The sequence below is a fragment of the Centrocercus urophasianus genome, unplaced genomic scaffold, assembly GCF_019232065.1.
Source record: "Centrocercus urophasianus isolate 14NV4802_14NV808 unplaced genomic scaffold, USGS_Curo_1.0 seq_41, whole genome shotgun sequence".
In the NCBI taxonomy this organism is placed as follows: domain Eukaryota; kingdom Metazoa; phylum Chordata; class Aves; order Galliformes; family Phasianidae; genus Centrocercus; species Centrocercus urophasianus.
Genome location: NW_024884989.1, coordinates 4,155,313 through 4,179,336, shown reverse-complemented (window position 1 = coordinate 4,179,336; position 24,024 = coordinate 4,155,313). Strand labels below are relative to the sequence as shown.

General features: G+C 56.4%; 1 protein-coding gene across 1 annotated transcript; it reads right to left on the bottom strand.

Moving 5' to 3' along the window:
* Positions 1–5,832: 5,832 nt before the first annotated feature.
* On the bottom strand, positions 5,833–16,312 carry CYGB (cytoglobin). The gene is made up of 3 exons (XM_042833317.1): positions 15,922–16,312; positions 9,755–9,986; positions 5,833–9,184 (listed from the first exon to the last, which is right to left on the bottom strand). The coding sequence occupies exons 1-3, from the start codon at positions 16,062–16,064 to the stop codon at positions 9,020–9,022; spliced, it is 540 nt and encodes a 179-aa protein (XP_042689251.1). The 5' UTR covers positions 16,065–16,312; the 3' UTR covers positions 5,833–9,019.
* Between the last annotated feature and the right edge of the window lie 7,712 nt (positions 16,313–24,024).

Genomic DNA, 24,024 nt, shown 5'->3' with positions numbered 1-24,024 from the left:
CCCAAAGCACTTGCGACAAAGGAACCCAAAGGGCCGCAGAGCATTTGCGGTTCTGAGGAGCAAAGCGTCCCCGTAGGATCACACAGCACACGTGGCCGGGGGTCCCACAGAGCGTTCCAGAAGACCCCGAGAACCCCGAATTCCCCGCCCCCCGGAGCTCAGCGGGAATCCCCGGCGGTGCCCGAGCGGGACGGTGACGCCGCGGGGCCGGGACTTCCTCCTCCCGCCGGGACCGGAGGCCACAAAGCGCCCTCTGAGGTCTCCGGGTGCGGCTGAACCCGGATCGCGGTAACAGCGCCGGGTGCCCCGCAGCACCGAACCCGGCACGCGGCGCTCCGGGGAACTGCGGGACCCTCCGACGGGAACGCTTCGGGATCGTTCGGCCACGCGGAGCGGGGGGAAAAAAGCGGCTGGAGACAAAGCAGGGAAAGAGGGACAAAGTAAAGCAAAGCAGCGAACGCAGCAGCCCTCCGCCCGGCCCGGGAACACGACGCGCTCACCTCACCGCATCCACGCCCCGCTCCCACCGCCGCTACCGGCGCCGCCGCCTCCACCTGGGCCGGGCGGGACGGGGCGGGGCCTACGTGGGGGCGGAGCTTCGGCGAGGGGGCGGGGGTGTTTCGTGGGCGTGGTCTGGGAGGGGGCGTGGCCCCGCTTAGGGCCCGCCCCCTAGAGCGCCCCGCCTGGTGCTGCACGTGGGTGCTCCCGGTGCCGTGTGTGGGTGCTGCCAGTGACATTCATTGGGTGCTGCTGTCGTAGCAGGGTGCTCCTCGTACCATCACGTGGGTGCCCCCAGTGCCATGTATGGGTGCTTCCAGTGCCATGTATGGGTGCTTCCAGTGACATTTATTGGTGCTCCCGGTGCCATACACGAGTGCTCCCACTGCCACGTATGTGTGCGCCCAGTGCTATACTTGGGTGCTCCCTGTACCATACATGGGTCTTCCCCGTGCCATTTATGGGTGCTCCCAATGCCGCATGAGTGCTCCCAGTGCCATCCATGGATGCTCCTGGTGCTGCATGTGGCTGCTCCCAGTGCTGTACGTGAGTGCTCCCTGCTGGCGACTCGCGGAGCCCTCCCCTCCCCCCCTCCCCAGTTGCTGCTGGTGCTCACAAGTTCTGAGTCCCTGCGACAGTGGAACCAAGCGCTGTAAGCCCACTGTGGAAGGTTTGGGTTTTAAGCACCAAAAGCCTCTCCAGGGAGCACCAGAGCCGTGTACTGTGTGGTGCAATTCAAAGCCAAATTCAACATAGGGCATTCCCAGGCATGGCTGCTGTGCAGACAGAGGGCACCCACTGCTCACAACCAGCTGTGAAGCTGAACACCTTCCCTACCACAGCTGCCACACTGGGGCTGCCTGTTTCCTGTCCCTCCAAGACCCCCCAGTCCTCTCCTGGGTATCCCCAGCCCTACTGCTGGGAGCTGGGCAGACAGACTGCAGGTCTGGGCACATCCTGCTGGCTGGGCTGGATTTGGGGTGACACATTCTCGAGGTTGGAGCTGTGTGGAGCTGCAGAGCCAATCATATGCGCTGCGCAGGGTGTCTTGGCCAGAAAGGGATGGCTGTGAATTCCATGGGGAAACATCTCCTGCTTCTGTGGTCCTTTACACTGGGAAACCAGCTCCAAGCTGAGATTCATCCCACTCATATTGATAAGCTTTGTGGTGCTGAGACATTTGCAGTCTGCTTTTGGCATGCCTGCACTGCCGAGGCTTCTATATGGGAATGGGTTTTGCCATAACATAAACTTAGTTTCACACCTTGCAGCCCTGTCCCTGCAGCTCAGCGCTGAGCTGCACCCCCAGCAGCCTCCTCCCAGCGCTGAGTCCCGGCCCTTTTCTGAGAGCTTCTCATGTGTCGCATCCTACAGAAGCAAGGCTCCAAGCCAGCCCTCCCCTTGGCACCCTCACGTGGGTGAGATCAGCCAGCAAATCTGTTCCTGGTAGAAATGAGGGTGGAAAAACCTTTGGGTTCCGCCCAGCTGCTTGGAAGCTGTGGTTGGAGGTGGGTGGAGCAAGGCAGATCCAGGTGCCTGTGACAATGGGGTGACAGTGAGGAGAGGGGAGGTGGGGGTGTCCTGGCACTAACCTCCCTGGGATGGGCTGCAAGCTGGGGCAGGAGGGAGGAGAGCAGGGACCTGTGCCAAGGTGCCAGGCACCGACATCTCCCTGTGGCTGAGAGGGGACTTTGGAAGCAGCAAGACCTGTCCTCTGCCTTGTTGTCACCTTCACAGCCCCTTCTGCACTTTGGTCTTCAAAGACTGCTGGAAAAACGTCCGTGTTGGGACAGGGGATGCATCCTTCCTTGTGGGAGGGCTGTGCTGAGCCTCAGGAAGGGAGAGGCCATGATGGTCACCTCTGTGAACTCAGCAGAGCGTTAGGCAATAAGGAAGCAAAGTAAGTGACCGAAAAAACCCCAAGGGAGCAATGTCACAGCGTTACACCAGTGTGCCTGGGTGCCATGCACTGTGAGTCACCTGCGGCCAGGCAGTGTGCCTGGGCTGGATTGTCCCCAGAGGGCTGCAGGAGGGGACCCGTTGCTGTGCACCTCATGCTGGGGCTGGGAAATGTGCTAAGGCTGTTTGCAGCTGCTTATCTGAGAGCTCTCAGCTGGGAGTGGAGCTCCTGAGCACGACCCAGGTGTTTGAAATCCACCTGTCCCATTGCCACCTACATGGCCCAGTACCACCAGCACGGCCCAGTGCCACCCGCACAGCCTGGAGCTCACTGCCTGCAGCGCTGCCATTCCCAGCACGAACAGCAGAGGCCAGGCCACAATCGCTGCAGGCACTGAAGCTGTTCCCTGCAGCAGCAGCAGAGGATGCTCGGCCTCTTCCACCGCCCAGCAGCTGCTTGACACTTGCGTCCATCCCATACAGACTTGTGTCCCGCACCAAGCGTGGTGGCACAGCTGTCACCCCCCAGCCCGTGCAGGACGTGTTGTCACAGTGAGCTGACATCCCCCAGAGAGCCCACCCCCATGTTCCTCCCATCTGTACCCCCTTCACTGCTGCTTCCTCCTCCATCAGCCTGCGGTGGGAAAGCACTCGGAAATCAGACATCAAATGCAACAGCAGAAAGGCTGGTGGGAGTTTCCCCTTTGGGTTTTCCTCCTCTGTTATTGCTTTCCCAAAGAACAAACCTATGGGAAGGCGCAGGGGCTGCTCCCTTGGTGCCTGTCACAGGGCCATGTGCTGCCCCTGGGGGTTTCTTTCCCCTGCAAATGGCTCTGATGAGGCTGGAAATAGCTTGGAGGTGCAGGGAGGCTCTGCCTGGTGCCTGCAGTGATGGGATGGCACAGGGAGGAGGAAGGATTGCAGCAGGCACGCACAGCAGCACAGGGGCTGATCTTTGAGGAGCAGCGCTCCTCGCTTGCTGCTATTTACCTGCCTTCCCAAGGCTCCTCCTGCACAGCCCGACCTTGGCTGGTGCTGGCAGCCTGGCTCTGTGCCTCAGACCGGGTGAACGGTTTTTGCACTATTGCTTAGAAAACATCCCTGAATCAAATCCCTGTGCTGTCCTGCTTGAATACAGAAGCACCGCCGTGCAGCGGAGCCGATGGTTATTTTATTTGAGGGTCTGTTTGGGTGATCAGCCTCGAAGCTGCCTGAACACACAAACAGCATCTGCCAGGTGGTCCTCCGAAGCTTTGCCTTAAGGCAAATATACCACCAATTTTTTATTAAAAAAAAAAAAAAGGATTCATAATAAACATTAATAAATCCTGGCGAATGCTGAAACTCCCATCTTCCCCGAACGGAGCACAGAGACAGGCTGAGAGCTGCTGCAGTGTGAGGGGCTTTCTCCGTGTCCCAGTTATCTCACTGCAGTGATCCATGTTCCATGTCCTGGTTATCCTTGCTCCACATCCCAGCTATCCCCGTTCCATGTTCCAGTTATCCCTGTTCAGTATCCTAGATATCCCCACTCCATATCCCAGTTATCGCTGCTCCATGTTCCACTTATCCCCCTTTTCTTGTCTCAGTCATTCCCACTCCATATCCCACTTATTCCCACTCTATACCCCAGTAATCCCCCTCTCCATACCCCAGTTATCCCCACTCCATGTCCCAGTTATCCCTGTTCCATTTCCCAGTTATCCCCTCTCACATCCTGGTTCTCCCCACTCCTCTCAGCCTGGGGACATCATGAGGGCTCTTCCATAGGGTAGGACAAGGAGGATGCAGCTGGCTGCTCCCCCCCGATCCCCCTCCTGCCCTCAGCTCAGCACCCAGGAGAGGAGGAAACCTGGCTGTAAATACACCCGGAGGATTTTTCTATCTGCGATGCTCACTTCCCTCCCTTGGCGCTGCTCTCGCATCCCTCGGCTGCCAAACTGCTGGGAATTAATCCCGTGCTGACAGCGTTTACATTGGGCTCTGCTCAGATAAACCATATCAGAGGTGGAGCTGGGCGAGGAAGGAAGGGTCATGCTCCTGCTTAGTGTCAGACCGGCTGCTCCTCATCGCTGCAGCACGGAGCTTCTGGGATGGGGAGAGCACAGCATCCAAGCCCTGCAGGATTGAGGGCTTCTCTTGCACCTTACCTCAATGTACAGTGGAGAAAAGAAGGGAAATGTTCTTCGAGTCAGTAGGAGCCTGTGGGCTTGGTCTGCAGCCCCATGGCATGTAGGACACAGGGACCAGTGTCCCTCCAGCATCTGGTTTGGATCTTAGCATCCATGCTCTGCAAATGGAGGGCTTCTCCAAGGGCTGGTTTTAATGAGCGTTTGCACAGCACAGCTCTTGCAGACTTCATTTCTCCCTGGTAGGAGTATTCCTGTTTCTCTTCTTTGGTGTCTGGAGATGGAGATGAGGTGAGATGAGATGGAAACAGAGATGAAGATGAGAAGGAGATGGAGATGGAGATGGAGATGGAGATGGAGATGGAGATGGAGATGGAGCTGGAAATGTGCCGCCCGGAGCCCACACCTGCAGGGACCCTATGGCCAGATGGACACGTGGCAACACAAATCCATGACGTGGCCAAGAAACCAGAATCCTCCTCCCTCCATCCTTCAGCTCACATCTACCATCCTTCACCACATCACTGGGGTGGTTCCTAACATCTCCTTGGCCAAGGGTTCCTCCTACAAAGCAGCATCCCTGGGTTGTGCCACGTGGCAGCTTTGGGGCTCCCTGCTGCCCTTCTCCTGCATTGCATCCCATCCCCTGCCTGTGGGGTCCAGGTCATGGCGCAGTCGTCACAGTCACCCCAGTGACGGGAGCCAGGGGTAAATATTAGTACAAAGTGAAGGGCTGTGTAAATATTTTCTCTCTGCAAGGTATTGCTGAAGTTCCCGGCTCCTTTGTCAACAGCCTTTAGGAAATAACAGCCGTGTGCTGGTGATTTCCAGGCTGCGCTGGTTCTTGTCTCAGAGCAGCGTGCCAAGGGCAGGGAGCATCTGACCCCACAGCAGCTCCCAGTCCCTTTTCCCCTGGTTTCCAGGCCAACATTTCCCACCTGGAGCAGAGCAGCATGCCGTGCTGACCGCTCGCTTCCACCTGGAAGTGCACACAGGATGTGGCAGAGACTCCAAGGGCGGCCAATTAATTGTGCTGACAGCACCGAAAGGTTTTCCCCGATAAGAGGAGATGGTCAGAACCGGCCCTTTGGTCCCCTCACCTTGGCCATGGCTGTTGGGTTTGCCTTAGGCCATGCCAGATTGGTGCTTGCTGGTTGCAGTGTGCCACGGGCACCACCAGCAGTCACAGGGAAGGAGCAAGGTCCTCTTGTGCAGCTCTACCCGGCCATACAGTGGCCCCCAGAGCCCCTCTGAGGACACACACTGCCCACCAGCATCACAGCAAAGAAACCAGGAGGAGCCAGGGGGGCTTTGATCGATTTATCCACTGAAGATACAAGTTTCAGTTTAATAACACCATTCTGTCTGGTTACAAACATACTAAAAACCTACAAAAAATAATAATAATAATAAAACCAAAGAAAAGAAAAGGAAAAAAAAAAAAAAAAAAAAGAAAAGCCAACCAAACGAAAAACCAGTTACATCCATCGTACACGAGACGGCATGTATAAAACCAGCACGGAAGCGCCGAGGAACACAAACATGAACAGCATCCGCAGCAGCATCGTAACGGTAACACACAGAGCTACACTGAACCCCACGGCTCCGTGTGGGGCCGCCGAGACGAACGAACAATTAGAGACAGCTCTGGCAATGGGAAGAGTGAGCGGCGCGGTCTGTTGGGCTCTCAGACGGCGCGGGCGGTTTGATCCCTCTCTTCCTAAGTTGGTCCGTGTTGGGGTAGCGGGGTTCCTCCCTGCTCCTCTGGCACCTGATGGGCAGCAGGGGGCTGAGCTCTGGTCACTGGAGTGGCTGAGGGCAGGGGCAGAGCCCACGGGGGAACCTCGAGGGGCAGCGATGGAGGGGCGCAGGGTCATCAGGGCTCCTTGTCCAGGTGTGTGTGACATATACGTATGGCGTGTGTCAGCTGTAGCTACGAGGGGACAGGGATGAATGGGGACTCTGTTCTGTCCTATACCCAGCAGGCACACATGGCCCCGTGTCCCATCCCTTTGCCTTTGGGTACACATCCAGCCAAAAGCTGGGGGGAAGGATGCAGACTGGGAGCACTGGGCGAGCCGGGAAGGGGTGCTGGGGGCCGACCCTGCCTTGGGGACACCCAGTCCTGCTCCTGCTGCTGGAGGGGGGCACCGGGTCACAGCACCAAACCCTGCCCTGCTGGTGGGGCAGCAGCTCCGAGCACATGGGAGGTGCAATGTCACACTTCCCAAAGGGCTGTGACACGGAGCAGCTGTGACACACGTGCACACGTGCTGGGGAGCTGCACTCAGAGCCAGGACCAACCCTTCCTTTCCTTTCTTTCCCACAGCATTTTTCATCCCTCTGTCATTCCGGAATGATATTTTTTTTCCCTTTTTCTGCTCATTTTCATCTCTCTCCAGCTGACAATTTTCCTGATTTAAGCAATGCTTGCTCTGCCGAGGGCGGCGAGGAGGGGGTGTTCTCTCCATCTCCATCATTTCCCTACACAAGCTCTGCCCCAGCCGCCCTCCCTGCTCCATTTTACGTCCCACAGAGCTGATAAAAATAAACATGTTTTTGTTTGCGTCTGTTTGAGTGGTTTGCAGTGGGGCTGACGGGGGTGGGACAGCAGCTGGACACATCTGGATTTGGTTTAGAAAATATGCCTGGAAAAACAGCCGTTCCTACGCACACATGCGCGCGCACATGCAGTTATAGGACTGCTGTTCTGGGGGGAAAAAAACAAAGGAAAAAAGGGGAGAAGAAATCAGCCCCGAATAAAAAATTTCCGGTTGGAGGATATTAACCTCAAAGGTTAATGCACGGACTTTGTCTGAAGATGAAACATCTCTAACAGAGCCGGCCCAGGTCTGCAGAACATGGAGAGTACGGAACGAATGGGCTTCTCCCATCTGCATGAGCCCAGTGAGCACAGCTGCCCTTTGGGAGATGCTGCTGCAAGCAGTGCTGGTGGGCTCAGCTTTGGGGGCACCTCGTCACTTTGTGTCCCCTTCCTTTCCTAAATCCTCTGTCCCTGCACACGTTGGCTCTATCCTGAGCAGTTTTTCCATCCAGTCCATCACACCCAGGGCCAGCTCCTGCCTCCACCTCTTCTGGTTTGGCAGTAGGGTGGCCAATGGAAGAGGGCTGGGTATGTTACCAGCTAGGCAGCAAAACACCCAAAACAGTGAAAAAAAAACTGAAAAGATTCCCTGTGGATGTCTAAATAGCAGTGGGTGAGCAAAGCAGGAATCGCTGGCTGGATGCTTGGAATGGGAGGTCACCACAGGGACATCATGGTATTTGTCATAGGCATCATCCCCATCAAAGCTCTAAAAATCACAGAGATAGTTTGGGAAATAGAGGGTGACAAGGACCCCAAAGCTTCCTAGGGAATGTGTCACCCCCAACCTTCCACCAGCCTGACCTACATGCATGTGGGAGTCAGTAGGGCAGCCCCTCCATCCCCTCCACTCTCTGGCCAAAAGGGAAACTGAGGCAGCAAAATGCTGCAGACTCACCCACAGCCCCAGCACTGGGGCAAGATGAGACATACAGCCCCAGAGCCTCACAGGGCATGGGGCAGCCCCCAGGTAGGGCAGGGGAGCACTGCTGGTCCATGACTACACAGACCGACTTCTAGCAGGCACTTTGTTTGCAGGAGCCCAGTTTGACTCAGAGGGCAGAAATACTCCCTATGTAAAGCAGTGTCAGCGTCAACAGAGCTGGGACCTCCCTTCACACCCCATCCTTCCTGTGACAGATCCTTCATCTTTCCCTATCCCAATTCTTGAATTCCTTCTCTCCAGGCAAGGGGCCCTGGTTCCACATCCCCACCCGACAGACACACAGCGGCCAAGGCACAACGTGTGTCACTGAGCCCATCCTCATGCATGTCCCTGGTGCAGGGACCCAGCGCTGCGCAGGGCACCCAGGGACACCCTGCCTTCCTGCAGTGGGGACGAGCGGCACTTCTGTCCCCTTGCTCCCTCCAGCCCCAGGATGGGTTGCAACAAATAAGCCACGAGAGCTGCGGATGAAGCGAGAGATGGGTGCTGCAGCCTCTGGGCCGGCTGCCCTGCAAGGATGAGCAGCGCAGGCAAAGCAAAGTGCGGCGGTCCTGATAAGCATCGCAGCCCAAAAGCAAGAAGCTGGGCTGTCCTGGGGGTGAGGCATGGAAAGCAGAGGGGTGAGCAGTGCTGCACACCGCTGCGTGGCAAGGCATGGGCTGTGGGAGGTGATCATGGACCAGGACAGCGAGACGGAGCCAACAACCAACGCACCCTTTGCCCACATCCCGTGCTTCACCCCGACCCACCCACACCCCCGTGGTTCTTAGTTTTTGGCTTGCTTACTGATATATTTTTTGAAAACCCTATAGAGATCCAATTGTGATTGGCATCTACCAGCACTGGCCGGCCCCGCGCGGAGCGAAGACCTCGAGAACAGAGCAGGGCGGATTCCTGGCGCGTCGCAGCCCTCCCTGCCCCTCGCCCGTCCCCGCGGTCCGCTCACAGCGTGGCACTGGGGTAGGACACCCAGCCTGCCTCTTTGTACGCCGCTGTCACGTGGGTGTAGATGAGGGTCCTCATCTTGGTCCACGCGCCGTGCGCCTCCGGGGTGAAATCGTTGCCGTACGCCTCGGCGATCACCTCCAGCATGACGCCAGTGAGCTTCTGCAGAGGACAGCAAAGGGTTAATGAGCTCTGCAGGGAAGGCAGAATGAGTGAGCTTTTTTTTCCCTAAAGAAATGCAAGGCGAGGGTTGAGTTCTGGGCACAAGGCTCTCTGCTGCATGGAGGGGTGATCAGGACATTACAACGCTCACAGAGGGGCTGGGCAGGAGGCTGACGCGGCGCTGCCGAGCATCTCCTTAATTTTGGCAGCTCTAGTGCCATAGGTGCCATCCACTGCACTTCATTGCTGAAAGAACTCAAGAAGGACCCCACAGCTGTGCAAGAAGAGGTGCAGGATACAGGCAGGACTCTGGTGGCGAGAGGAACTCCAAGTCCCAAAAGCTCCAGAGTTGGCTGCCTCTGGGGATGCTGCTATACATGAGGCAGCATCTCGATAGGAAACTGCAGGAATGAGGGGAGCAGCCCTACAAGCAGCACCACCAGTCCTTCTCCCTGACTCCCCATCAGTGGTCACAGTGGGGATGGGTCAGCTGTTGGTCTCAGTGGTCTTAGTAGTCTCTTCCAACCTTAATGATTCTAAAGAATCCCAATAAGTTTTCCTTCCCTTTACCTTAAAGTAGATGGGCTCCACTTTGTGCTTGAGGGCATGGGCTTTGCCCACCAGGGCCAGAACAGAGGAGACCTTCTCTGGGTCGTTGAGGTTCTCCACCACAGAGTTGATGGCACCCATGACCCGCTGGGCGTGCTTCCGCAGCTGCAAGCTCCTCTCCATCTCCAGCGTGTCGTCCATGTGCTTGAACTGGCTGAAGTATTGTTTGGCAGATGGGAAGTTGACAAAAAACCTTGGGAGAAAGAACAGACAGAACACAGTCAGGAGAGCAGAGGTGCTGGGAACAGCCCCGTTACCTCCCGCACAGCCGAGGCGAGAGCTCATTGAATTGCCGGGGAAATACGGTAAGTTTCCTCAGCCTTTCTCACTTATCTACTACAGAGGCATCCCAGTTGGATTTTCATCCACAAAGCAGAGGCAGGACTGAATTCCTTATTTTTTCACCCAGAAACTTCAGCCCAGCATGCTAGATGCCATGGCCATCTCCTGTATCTCAAAACATCTCCTCCTGCCTCAGAAAGATGGAGAAAAGCAAGCAAAGCTCATCCTTCATCCAAGCAAGCCTCTCCCTGCCTATCTTGGACTCTCTTCATGCATTGCCACCCAAAGAGCCCCTCCTAACCCAGGACGTGCCCAGCATTCACAAATCCACTTCTCCAAAGAGCTCCCAGCAAGACCCCAGCCCAGGTCTCCAAGTCCAAGGAGCCACTGCCAAGACATCCCCCAGGCACCAGCCTACAGCTGGGGACCCTCTTTGCTATGGGACGAATCAAACCCCACGAAACTCAGCTGGAACGAGTGAAGCGGCTGATGGCAGGCAGCTGTGCCCAAGCAACATCTCAACATGCATCCCTTTCCCATCTCATTCCCATCCCTTTCCCATCCCTTTCCCATCCCATTCCCATCCCATTCCCATCCATCATTGCATCCCTCCAGCACCAGCTGGGATTCACCCCACTCACCACCCCACTCACCACCCCACAGGCAGTGTCAATTTGTGGATCCGCTCACTTCCCACCTCATTACCCTCCCTCTCCCTGCTCCCAGCCTTCCCTCACTCCATTGGCTGGTGCACAACTCATGGCATTGCCAAGGAAGCAGCTCAAGGGCTTCCTTGAGCACACTGCTCCCCAAGGCAGCTGGGATCCATCAGCCCAAAATAGGTTTCGGAGGTGTGAAGAGCAGAAAGGTTGGGGAGGAAGGAGAGTGGAGGGGGGGGACAAGATGTTGTTTGGAAACCACGTCAGGTCAATGTCAGCAGGAATCCCAACAGGGAGGCTGCCTCTAGCTCCCATTCCCATGGATGTCCTCAGGCCCATCCCGTTGGCTCAGAGATGCCATGGGGTGAGGGATGGTCGGGACCCATCTCAGGGCTGGGGCACAGAGTTGGCTGTGGAGATGGCACTGGGACTGAGGTTCTGCCTGGAGCCCTCCCCAACAAGTGCATGCCTCAGCCTGGAAATCTCAAGTCCCTCTTTGCTGTTGGAAGCTCCCTGAAAAGCCCCATCTCTCATGCTCTCAGCATGATGAGAAGACTCAAGGACTGAGCTTGGAGTAACCCCCAGAACCACAGCACAGAGGGACCAAGTGCAACCCCAAGGCTGTGTCCTCCACCCACACGGATAGAGGATCCAACTCTGCTCATAGCATCACAGTTCTGAGCAGGGACCCCAAGCCTGGAGCAAATCTGAGCTGTCAGAGCCAGAAAGAGAGGGAATGAACCTTTCTCGTAGTTGCTAATAAACAGAGAAGATTAATTTAACACAAAGGTTAAATATAACCCAAGGGAGCGGGGGGAGGATGGGGGGGGAGAAGGGAAAGGAGGAAGAAATAAAATAACTCAAACAATAGTGAGATAGAAGAGGTGTTCACTGGGTTTGTTTCTATCCACAGAACATTTCTGAGAGTTCAAACAGCTCAGGCTCTGGAATTTTGTTGGCTCATTACTCGTGTGTGTGGTTCGGGCTTTTTTCCTTCATTGGAGTCATTAAAAATATGACATTTACCATTGCATATCACACGAAATTATGATTGATGGAAAGCAGATGCCTGAATCCCCATCTCATTAAATTTCTTTTTAAGCGGTTCCATTCTGCACCCGCTAATTTGTTCCCGGCGAGCTACATCTGGACCGAGCACACAGGATGTCGGAGATGTTTTCCTCCCTCTTTTGCCCTTTTAACAACTTTAAGGACACAACCTTCACCAGTAGCAGAGCCAAAGGAAATGATTAAGGTGCACAGCGCCACAATGCTGTTCTCTGTGCACAAGGAGCAGCGCTGCTCCCTGCGCACCTTCCCCACCTTCCTCCCTTCCCCATCCCTGTAGCAAACCAAGCGGGGCTGAACCCCAGCTCCGGCCCTTGCATGGAAGAATTAAGGTTGGAAAACAGCCCTAAGATCATCAAGTCCAACTGTTCCTGCCTAGCATGGCTGGCACCAGCTGGAAGCATCAGTGCTTCGTCACCCTGGGAGCTCCAACCCGACCCATAGGGAAGGCAGCCCACCAGGTTGCTGGGATCCCTGGGATGAACACCTGGACACTTTCTGATAGATTTTCAAATCCCAGAATATCCCCAGTTGAAGGGACCCGTAAGGATCATCATCATTTTCCTACCGATGCTTTCACGCTTTCTCTCATCCCTCTACGTGGGAGAAGCTCTCAGCCATCCCCACATCCTTCCCCAGAGCTCCGAGCCCCGTTCTGCTCCAGTGCCCACAAAGCAGCTGCTGGAGGTAGGCAGGTGCTATTTATTGAGCTCAGGATGGCTCAGCGCTTCGCCTGCACCTTCCCAGCGCTGTTCCAGCCACCTGTATGTAGGTTTCTTTCGGGGCTGGGCTTCTGCAAGGGGATTGGGATGCTCCAGCAAAACCCAGCAGGAAAAACCCAAACGAGTTTGGGGACACGGGGATCCCAGTGGTCTGGGATGGGGAGCTGCAGCCACACAGAGAGCACAGCCATGAGCCTCTACTTCCAGATACAGTGCTTTAAATCTTTCCCCCCCCCCTCAAACCCTTTTTCTACCCCTCATGAGGAGTTGATTTTTTGGGAAATGTTCCTCTTGAGCATCCTCATGAGCAGAGCCCTTTTCTCCAGGAAAACATCCATTCAGACTGACCACAGTGATTCGTGAGTGCACGACATGCGGTGGGATGGGGATGTCCTTCTGCAAAGCACTTTGGGGAGGGGGCTCAGTTGGGATGCTTTGCCCTGAGATGTACCATTTGGCACCAGAAATAGGCTCCTTGCCCCGAGGGACACCCGAACAAAATGCATGGCACCTGCAAAACCATTGCTTTAAATGAGATTCTGGGGGGATTCAATCCACTGATTTGATTCTGAAAAATAGAAAGGGTTTTCTGCAGAGCTGGACTCATTCCTTGGGCTCTCTGGTAGTTTATCCTGGCGTGCAGGATGACTGCTGTGCATGTTGTGCTTCTCCAGCTCCGAGCACCGAGACTGACGGAGAGGGCAAAAGAATTGGAAATGTGGACAGGTGGTGATGGGAGCAGAGAGAGAGGGATGGGGAGGCCCTGCAGCACAGGGCTCAGCACAGCTGCCACACGGAGAGAGGGTCAGACTGGGAGTTAATGGGGACTGCCCCTGGGTTTCCTCCTCAGGAGCCCAAAGGGATCCACAGAGTTTTGCAGTCCCACACCTGTGGCTGCAGCAGGTGGGTGTGAGGGTCGGGATGTGGGGACTTCCAACCCATAGAGGTTTCCAACCACGCTCGTGTTGGGCACATGGCTGCATGGCACTGCACTGCCAGCTCTGTGCACACGCACCCAGCCTCCTCTGAGGACCTCAGTGGGCAGCATTTTCCCAAAAGGAACAATTCCTAGGTTACAGATGGGGAAACTGAGGCACGGCAATGCACCCAGAGCTACGGGCAGGCTCCATGTGTGCTGCAATGTGTCTCTCCATTACGCTGGCTGGAACGACCCAGCCGAAATGCAGTCCCACATGTGGAGCTTAAGGGTGCCCTGCCCATCCCCATCCCCACCCCCAGCCCCAGTCCCACAAGGGTTAAGGCAGCTGCTGTGAAATGGATCCTGGCAGCGATGCTGCAGAGGCCCCACGCTCCCCAGGAGGAAGATGAAGCTCCCCTGCCGAGGAAATGGTCAATTAGCAGCATAGTTCTGACCGCACGGCGCAGATTCCCATGATCCGGTGGCTGCGCTGCCTGAAACCCTCATTATCTGTGATCATATCCCGTCGGATCCCAGAGGCTGCACAAGCTCAGGACCCCGCTGTGCTGCTGGAAGGACCATAGAGATGTGCTATGGCTCCGAGCAAAGCTGCAGCCACAAGTGCTGGAGCCTGATGGCCAGTGCTGGTGCACAGCCTTGCGCCTCAGCGTCCCCATCTGCAAAGCAGAGGGTGGGTGAGCCAGCATGGAAATGGTGTGAGGAGGAGGGAGATGCACTGGGACACACAGCAGAACTCCTGCAGGATGGTGGCACTGCAGACCCTCACTCCAAGCTCGCCCTTTGGTTGGGCATCCCCCCTTCTGCCATCACGGCGAAGGATTGGCCCCCAGCTTGGGCTCAGCCCTCAACGTGCAGAGGTGGCTGTGAGCCCCCATGCATTTCCCATAGGAAAAAGTCATCCCCAGCCCAGAGCAGGTCCTGAAAGATAAATGGGGAAGAGCAGAGGAAACCTCCGTGGGGCAACGCAACTCCCCAGCAACAGAAATGCAGCTGGGCTCTGGGCATGTGCCACGGTTAAGGCTCACTGGGAGCCAGGTCCATCCCAGGTCTGTGATACCCTGCTGGTACTTGGGAACACCCACCACCACATTGCCATGGCTGTCTCTGGGGACAGGCAAGTTGGAGCAGAAACTTGGATGGGAAGAGTTTGGGTTGGGAGCAGAGCTCAGCCGCACGTCCCCATGGTTGCACCTCACTCTCCTCACCCTTGCTCTGAGGCCCATCACTGCACCCTAGAGATGCCAAAAGCAAGGAGTTGCCCTGGGCTAATTCCCCCATGGCATCATCCAGGCAGCATCCTGCCCAGACACCTCTTCCCAACACTGCCATTGGCAACACAGCTGCTGCACACTGCTGGGGCTCAGAACAGCTCCATGCCCACCCCTGTGCATCAGGGACGTGAACGCAGTGAGGACGCTGGTGCCGCACTTTCCACTCCCCATTACCCTGTGCTGGAGCTCACAGGACTGGGAGAAGGAGCATCTTGGCTTCCCAGGGTTGGGACAGGAATACTCTGTGCTCTGCATTTCCCATGGGCTCAGGGCATCAGCTATCAGCCCGTGGAAAACTTTTAGATGGCCATTCACACAAAGCACATGCATGCAAAGGGCTCACACCCCACACAACAACGGACAGCAAAAGGAAAACCTTCCTGTCCCTATTTCCCCTCCTGCAGAGCATAACCCTTCCTGATTTTGGCATGATGTGGGGCTTTGCATTTTGCCCATTGCAGCCACCCAGCCCCATGCTGCTGGAGGATGCTCTGTGCCTTGGGGCAATACTCTGTGCTGTAGGGCAATGCTCTGTGCCATGGGGTGACGCTCTGTGCCATGGAGTGACGCTCTGTGCCATGGGGTGATGCTCTGTGCCATGGGGTGATGATGCCCCATAGCTCAGGCAATGCTCAGGGCTTGGAGACCGCTCGGTGCTGTCACCCCCTTTGCCCCCACCCCATGTGTGCCCTCCGACCCCCCCCCCCGCCACCAACTCCAGCGCTCCCTCCCCGCCGACGCTGCCGCCGGAGGGACAGATGGTGCCCTCGGAGACACCTGCTTGGGTTTTATCTTGGCTCCCAACTTGCATTATTTCACCCGCCAGCCTGGGACGTACCAACGCCATCCGCACGGAACTCAGTGGGGGGGAAAAAAAAAAACCCCAAACCCAACCGCAACAAACCCACCCCCGGCGAGCCGAGCCCTGCGCCGCGCTGCCTCCGCGCTCCCCCACCTCCACGCGGGTTAAGGTGACCTTTCCAATGGAAACCGAATCCCACCAAGTCCCCGCGGTGCTGCCCCGCTCCCCCCGTGCTGAAATCGGAGGAGGGCTGCGAATCGTCCCCGCTCCAATGGATGCTCCGCGCTCCCCACTCGCTGTCATTCATCGCGTTCCGCTCTACAGACCGTTCTGTTTTTGTCTATAAAGGGCTTCGCTCGGATTCGCTTTTCTCCCCCCGGTTACCTGATGAGTATGGAGACTCCGACGTCCTCGCAGTTGGCGTACACTCTGCTCCATGTCTCCTGAATAACCTTCTTCTCCGCGTCGGAGATCTCCTCACTTCGCTCCCACCTCTCGATCTCCATTTCTCCCTGGACTTTCTCCATGGGGAGCTGCGTGCGTTGCGCCTGGAGCCGGGAGGGGATGTGCGTGCGAGCGGCGAGGTGTGAGCCCAGCAGCTGAGCCCTCAGAGCTGGAATTTCGGGTATCTCCTACAGCTCGGGTCTCCCCATGGCTGTAGCAGCTCCCGCTCAGCCTGGATGCGGGCGGCTGACTGATGGGAAACTGCCGAAAAGTGAAATATTCAAAGGCATCGCAGGACCAGCCTCTTCCAACGTGTGAACGTGAGCTCACTTTCCCCTCTCTCCTCCTCTCTCCCACTCCTCCCTCCTGCTCTCAGGGAGGGCGGGGGGGTGGAGAAGGGAGGGGGGGGTTGGGGGGAGGTGGAAGTTTTTTTTTTTTCAGCCTTTGTAAACAGTGTGGAGGAAATAGAGAAGGAGAAACGCACTGCTGAAGTTGTCCTCCCAGTGCTGGCTGGGCCCAGCGCTGCCTTTGGGACGCCCACCACCTCCCGGAGGGACACATCACTTTCTGTCCTGCAGATTGCGAGGGGAAGGTGGGGAAATTCATGCCTTTGGGAAAGGGTGTGCAGGAACACTCCGTGCTGCTGTCGGGTTGTTTGTACCCAAAGCCATTTGCAGGTTGCTGCAGACCCAGGCTGTCAAACCGGCAGCACAGGAAAAGGGAGAATGCTGCTGGGACTTGGAATGACCACCGGGCCTGCAGAGGGGGTGGGAGAAGCAGTGGGGATCCTGCAGTGCCCTGGCAGCTGCTGCACATCCTGACAGAGGGACAGCAAGCAGACAGACAGGGGACAGAGCAGGGGGACAGACAGGCAGATAGGAAGACGGTCAGGCGGATGGGCAGGCGGGCAGGCAGACAGGTGGACAGACCAACGGACAGACAGGCAGGCAGGCAGACAGATGGACGGTGACAGATGGGACAGGTGAACAAACAGACAGGCGGATGGAAGGCGCAGCTCCAAAGCACACCTGGGCAGGGGCTGGAGTGTAGCTGAGCCCTGCTGTGGCCTGTGCTCTGTTCCTGCAGAGCTGCCAAGGCTTTTTGCTGTATTTCTCCTCCAAACCATCCTCAGCTGCAACTCTGCTCCCAGCAGGAAAATCATTGGCATCAGCACATTTGTGCTTACAGCTGTGAGGGGAGCAGGGGGGGATGCTGTCCTGCTGTAGGCCCAACCCAGCAGAGCAGGACCCCCCTGCCACAGCCAGAGCTGTGCCCTCTTCCTGGCAGCAGGGCTTGGGTGCAGAGTATCGATTCTGTGTTAGAAATGAACGAGGAGCCCCTGAATGTTTCCATGAGGGTCCCTGCCCCTCTCTGGGGATATCACACCCAGCTCTGCCACGTGCTTGGCTTCTTCCCCATGGGAAGCCACATTGAGACACGTGGGGAGGACTGTGTCGTGGTGGAAATGTGCCGTGCCAACCCACTGCCTACCAACCCCGAACACAGCCCTCAACTTCTGCATCTCCTCCCAGATGTGAATCAGAGCCATGAGCACAACCCCACACTGTGACAGCGTCCCATTTCCCCCAGCTAACGTGGTAGGATGTGACACATTCCAGGAGAAAGCTGCTGCATTGACACTGCTGCGCAAAACCTCAGTGGGTCAGCATCGCCCGGTGTCACCCTGCTGGTCTTTGTCCCTGCAGGGACTTGAGTGTCCCCCCAGTCCCACTGGGGCCAAGTGCAGCACAAAGGGAGGTGGAGGCCCCGAGGACATAGTGGCATTTGCCACCCTGCCCTCCCACATCGCCTCTGCTCCTTCTCCTCCTCCTCCTCCTCCTCCTTCTCCCTGCGCTGGGTGCAATGAGGAATGCACTTGGCTCCTGAGCCTGGAGTGGGAGGTGAAGGCAAAAAACACGACTTCAGCTCCGCGGCGCGTGGGACGGGGATGGTGGCAGAGTTCCACCCTTGACTCCTCACTGAGGGTGAGGTGCAAACCCCATAGCCAAACCACAGCCAAACCTCACAGCCAAACCCCACAGCCAAAGCCCCGTCGGCTCTGGATGCTCCGGGCTGAGCACCACTGTCCCTTGTGCACGGGGAGGAAAATAAGGAGACTTTAGGAAACGGCTTTGCGGTGCCTGCAGCAGCCAGCGCACCAGGAGGGGAGGATTTAGCCTAAAGCCTGTGCAAATGCTCTGTGCTTATTGCAGGTTTCCTTCCTCCTGCTTCTCGGATCCCCAGGGAACCATGCAAAGCCGGAGCTCCTGCTCCAGCTGCGGCTGTGCCAGGGGCTGAAGGGGGGTGGCAGGATCTCCAGCTGAGGTTGCACTGCTGTCAGTGTCCAGACCCCATGGGGTGAGACCCCCAGGTTCCATCCTGACTCCATCACCCGTAACCCCAGCACACCCAGGTGCTGATTTGCTCCCCTCTGCCCATGTCCCCCCCCGGCAGTTCTGGGCAGTGCCAGGAAGCGAAACCCAACTGTTTGTGCAGAGCAAATCCCGCAGCAGACATTCCTCCTCTGATTGAAACCAGACCTCACGCGATGCTGCCGGGGCTGCTGGCGAGGGCGCGTTAACCAGAACAGAGCATGAGATCCCAAAATGGGAGCGGGGTCTCTCTGCCTGGGGACACGGGTTGGACAAGTGGGTCAGGGTCCAAGTGATGGGATGAAGAAGTGTGGGATGAAGGTGTGTGGGATGGAGGTATATGGGATGGAGGTGGGTAGGATGGAGGTGTATGGGATGAAGATGTGCAAGATGAAGGTGAGCGGGATGAAGGTGAGTGGGATGGAGGTGTATGGGATGGAGGTGGGTGACCAGCAGCAGCCACAAGCAAAGAGGAGTGAGGAGGATGAGGCAAGGAAACCCCCATGGCCTTCTCAAATGTTGTGTCATCTCTTCCCTGAAACCAAACAAAACCAGCCCACACAACATAAAATTCCAGCATTAGGAAATCCAGGGGAAAAGAAGGAAGCGGAGGTGCAGACAGGGCTGGGAGGTGGGTGCTGCCATGCTGCAGGCAGGGCCTGAAGCTCCAGGGCAGCACTGGGAACTGCTCCACAACCCGGTCCCATGCCGAGAGCTCTCCTAAATACCCCAACCCCACCCCACGGCTTTGGGGAACAGAAACAGTGATGCAAGTTGGGATGAAGCAATAGAGCTGGGAGGAAGCAGGGAATGGGGATGTGGCGTGGATGAGATTTGCTCCTCTCCATCCCAATCCCAGCAGGAGCCAGCTGAGCATTGTCCCCACATCACAGCCAGACAGTGAGTGGGGATGACAGGGTTACTGGAAACAAGGTGACACTTCCAAACAGATTCTCTTTGCTGCTCTTTCCCTTCCTGAAGCCGGCCTGGCTGTGGCAGAGGTTGCTCAGGAAAGCCAGCAAGCTAATGTATTCATGTCATCTTGCATTTGGTGCCAGGACATGAAGTAAACACTGTCAGGGACCTCGCTCAGGTTCAAAGACGAGCCCTGCTTCTTATTCCGATCACATTATCCGTGGTCCCCGTACAGATTCATTGATTCATATCTTAAAAAGAAAAGCCTTCAAAACCCATTAAGCCTGCCTTGCCATTCCAGCCCTGCTCTCAAGGGCTGGGGCAAGAAGCATTAACTAATCTGCTCACATTACTTTGCCTTTGAGCCGAGCATCTCTCAGTGTCAATCAAGCGTGTCTGGAAGTGATACGCTCCGGCGCAGGGCAGCGAGTTCACTGCATGGAAAATCAATGTAGGAGCCCTCAGCTGGGCGCTGGGTGGGCAAAGACACCTCTGGAAAAGAACCCACGGATGAGGCTTTGCCGTGGTCTTACCGACGGCTGCTTTTTCTCAAGACCTCAGATGGTGTCTGGGACACAAGTGGGGACATCTTGGTGCCACCAGGTATAAAGAGAGAGGAGCAGGCCAGCCGGAGGAGGTGCTTGGGATGGTCCCACAGAACTCCCATCCCGGTGGAACCACTGGGGAGGGTCCATCCCCTCCAACCCGCAACTGCAGGGACCGATTATGGGATGAGCTTGGAAGGATTTGTCTTTACAAATATGTTCAGTGTTTTTTAGGGCTTGGAAATGTCCAAGAGGATGTTGTCACCGAGTGGGGACGAATCACAGTATCCCAGTCTCTTGCTGATGGGATGGAGAGCCAGGATCCCCCAAAGCTCACTCTGCTTTCTCTTTCTGACCTCATCACTTCATGAACCAGAGCTGATCAAGGCTGCTTGGATCTGACCCTGGTTTCAAAACCCATTTGTGTGGGGAATCTGTTTTCCAGCACAGAGGTGTGGGGAGAGGTGTGCGTGCTGCTGAGACCGGGGAGGGGGAGGCAAAGCCATCCTGCAGACATTGGGATCAGCTGGCTGAGACGTGGCCATGGGGAATTACATGCAGGGCTGAGCTTGTCAGATTACCCAAGCGGGGGGGGGGGAGCGGGAGAGACAGGAGATGGAGGGGAAGGAGAGGGGAGAAGGTGGGTGAGGAGGGGAGGGAGGCACGTGGGGAATAGGGGGCCCCCAGCACTGACCCCATGTCAGGAAATGCATGGGATGCATGGGGTGGGAATGGGCTCTGCGTATTGGTGCCCACCCCACTGGCATCTGTCTGGATGCAGCTCAGTGCTGAAGGTTTCACAGAGCTCCCTCTCCGATCCCACCCGAAGGTCAGAGGAGAGCGTCCTCATTTGCTGCCCGTTAATTACTTCTGATCCTGCTCTAATTCCTCCTAACACCATCCCCGAGAGCCTCCAGGTGGCTGCTGGGCAAAGGGCAACACCAGGGCTGGGACAGCGGGGTCCTGGCAGGAGGGACGCGAGGGGCTGCGTGGTGATGGAGCCATGTGCACCACCGCCCTGCTGCTCGGCACGCTGGTCGTGATGCTGCGGAGACGCTTCTCCAACAAAGTGGAACCGTATGTCCTCCTCTGCCATGGGCTTCGGGTCCCTGTAGCTGGGGACAGGGTAGTGAGGGTGGCCCTGGGGTGGATGGCAGTGGGTGGCTCAGCTGGTGGGGAGGTGACAGCTGGGATGGGAGTTGCTGCAGTCCTGTGGTTACAAAGCCGTGCTGGAGAGCGTGGTTGCTTCTGTGCATCCTCACCTCGATGTGCTCACGATGGGAGGGAGCATTGCTCCTGTTGGGTGCTCACTGCCTGCCCCAACGCCAGGCTCAGCCGGAGGTTTCCACTGTAGACATGCAAATCTATTTACCGACGGAGGCTGGAGACATCCGAAAGTGGGGAGGTCAAATTGGTGCTTAATGAGCCAATTAAGCCAGGGCATGGAGAGTAGGAACTCAAGGCAGGGAAGGCATCTCCTCCTCTGCGCACACTGCAGCCCTCCTCTACCTGCATTGTCCACTGAATTAAAGCTGCCTGAGCAAACAGGGGCTGTGTAGGGTCATCAGGGCTCTGTCCCCAGTGGAGTTGTGGCCACAACACGAGCCTTGCCCTGGGCTGCTGGGAGCTGGACACAGCACGAGGGCTCCATTCTAGGCTATCTGAAGCTAAAGGAGCAGCAGGTCACCTCCTGCCCAGCCTTGCAGCAGGTTTGTAGCAGAGAACAAAGCTGTTTCTGCAGGGGAAGGTAACAGGTTTTCTGCTTGCTCTATTTTGGACATCCATCTACCCACCTCGCTCTGTGCTGGCATAAATCACTGCAGCTCCACTGACAGGTTTATACCAGGAGAGAATTCGTCTTCAGCCTTGAAAATAGAAGTGACAAGAGGGAGAGAAAGAAGTGTTGCTGGTCAGAGACTGTGGAGAAATGTGAGAGGCGAGCAGGGCAGAGTGGAGCAGGCTTCGGATGGGCACGGCAGAGGGTGGGCAGCCTCCTCCATCGGGTGCAGTTGGCTGCTGGTGGTTGCGTTGGGGTTGGGGTTGCTTTGGGCCAGGCAGCCCCTGGACTCCACGCGCCGCAATAAAGGCCAACATTTCCATTGGGATGAGCCCAGGATTAAGGATGGCTCTGAAATCCAGTGCGTGCTGAAGACTGGAGCACATGGGATAAAGCTGCTGCGGTGCAGGAACGTCCCCGGCTCTGACGTTCCCGTGCATCCTGGGCAAAGGACACAACCGTACAACACAAGCAAGATGAGATTATGTAAAATCCCCTGCTCATTGACCTCCTTCACGTCCCGTCTTCTATTTATATGCCCTGGGGCTGCCAGGGACAGAGCGGGGTGTCCTCGGTCTGTGTTGGCAGGGCTGGGGTGCTCAGCTGTGGGGTGGGGGTCAGGAGAACCCTGGAGCTGGCTCCACATCCCACATGGAGGGACTCCAAGGGTTTCCTCCTCACAGTGCTCACCTGGACCAACCTCCCCATCCAAGGACAGGGAGGTCCTTGGGCTTCAGCACTTGGTTTTTGTCACCCAGCAGGGTTCTGCTTGCTATGTGTAGTTATGGGTGGCTGCTCGGCTTCCTTCCTCAACTTCTTTCCCCCAGTCTCCAGTGAAGCACAAGGGCTGCGCGAGGGGACGTGAGGTTGGGAAGGTAGAGGTGCCATCAGCCAGAGCTTTGTGCGAGGTGGGAGCAGCATCTGCACCTTGGGCTGCCAAAAACAGAGCCGGTGGCGCAGCATCATCTGGATTTCACCTCCCAGCCCCATCCCCTCTGGGAAGCAGGATGTGAGCTCCTCATTTCCAGCACCATCAGGACACGAGCTGCTCATTGCCAGCACCAAGCAGGACGTGAGCTCCTCATTGCAAGCACATCTCCGGGCTGGAGCAATCAGCACACAGCAGGCAAGCACAGACAAGTGTCAGCTGAATCTCTGTGCGATTTTAAATACATTAGTGAGGCCACGAGTACAGCTCCAAGCCGATAAATAACCCCCAAACCAACCAGCAGGAAAATAACCCCCTCCTTCCACCGGAGACGAGGCAGGAGGCAGCGTTAGCATCGCTTTCCCCCTTGTTTCTAAGAGCAGATCTCCGTGCTTTAATCCAGACCCACAAGGGTCAATTCTCTGCCACTTCTGCGGAGTCATTATACTGCCTGTTATATAAATGTCTGGGCATGCACAAAAGGCAGTGCTGGTACAGAGGCTCCGACACAACTCTCTCCAACACCTGCTTTCAGCTGGGGAGAGAGCCGAGCGCGAGAGCATCTCGAGAGCTGTCACACTGAAAGCTGCTGTCTTTCAAGCTGAATGGAGGTCTAAATAGCTCTCACTTCTCCTTTAGAATCTCATTTCTAAATGCAATTAATACTGGCACATGCATAATGAGAGGCTGACGAGTGAATGCAGACTCCAGCAACAAGAAGGCAGCCCAAGTGCTATGTAAATATTACAAATCCTCACTCAGAGCTGACCTGGGAAGACAGCTTTCTGATGATTAAACCCAAGTGACAATGCCACTGGATTCCGACATCTGTCACAATACTACCTGCTGCTACATAATGTGCTACGCCAAAAGAATCAGCTCTCGCTGCTCCTTAATGCAGATAAAATGTCTATTTGCAGAGTGTAATTAATCTCTTCTTCAAAATCGGGAACCTTAGTGTCCTTGGTAACAACATGCCAGTGACTCAGAGCGAGTCTCAGCTTTCTCCTCTGGTTTTTGAGTGATACTGGAAGTGACCCCCAATTCTTGCAATGGAAAGGAAACGGGCATCACAGGTGGAGCAGCCACGGGGTGCATGGGGTGGAGAAGGGTTCAGCCCTGCTCCGGGCTCTCTGATGGTTTGGGCAGGCCAAAAGGGAGGTGACCAACATTAGGTCCCCAAGGCACAAATCCCCCTTGATCTCACTGATCACCATTGGGTGACAACATGAAAGCAGCAGTGCCAATCAGAGCATCACACTGCACACTGCTCTGCCCCGGCTCCCACCGCGGGATGGGACCCAAAAGTCAAATCCTCCACCCCAAAGCACTCAGGGCTGCAGCAGCTTTCTATGAACACGGCTAGGAAGCAGCCACTGCCTCTGGGTTCTGCTCACTGACCCAATTCCAAAGCCCGAGGGAAGGACGCGCCGTGATAAAGGGAGAGATGCTGGAAGGAGGAGGCGATGAGGAATTGTATGATTTATTTATTTCCTGGCAAAAAAA

What these genes read in the sequence shown, in the direction of transcription:
- CYGB (XM_042833317.1), bottom strand. Translation starts at nt 16,064, where the DNA reads ATGGAGAAAGTCCAGGGAGAAATGGAGATCGAGAGGTGGGAGCGAAGT. An exon ending in GGAGTCTCCATACTCATCAG is followed by an intron (nt 9,987 to 15,921) that starts GTAACCGGGGGG and finishes CTTTCTCCCAAG; the next exon opens with GTTTTTTGTCAACTTCCCAT. An exon ending in TGGAGCCCATCTACTTTAAG is followed by an intron (nt 9,185 to 9,754) that starts GTAAAGGGAAGG and finishes TGTCCTCTGCAG; the next exon opens with AAGCTCACTGGCGTCATGCT.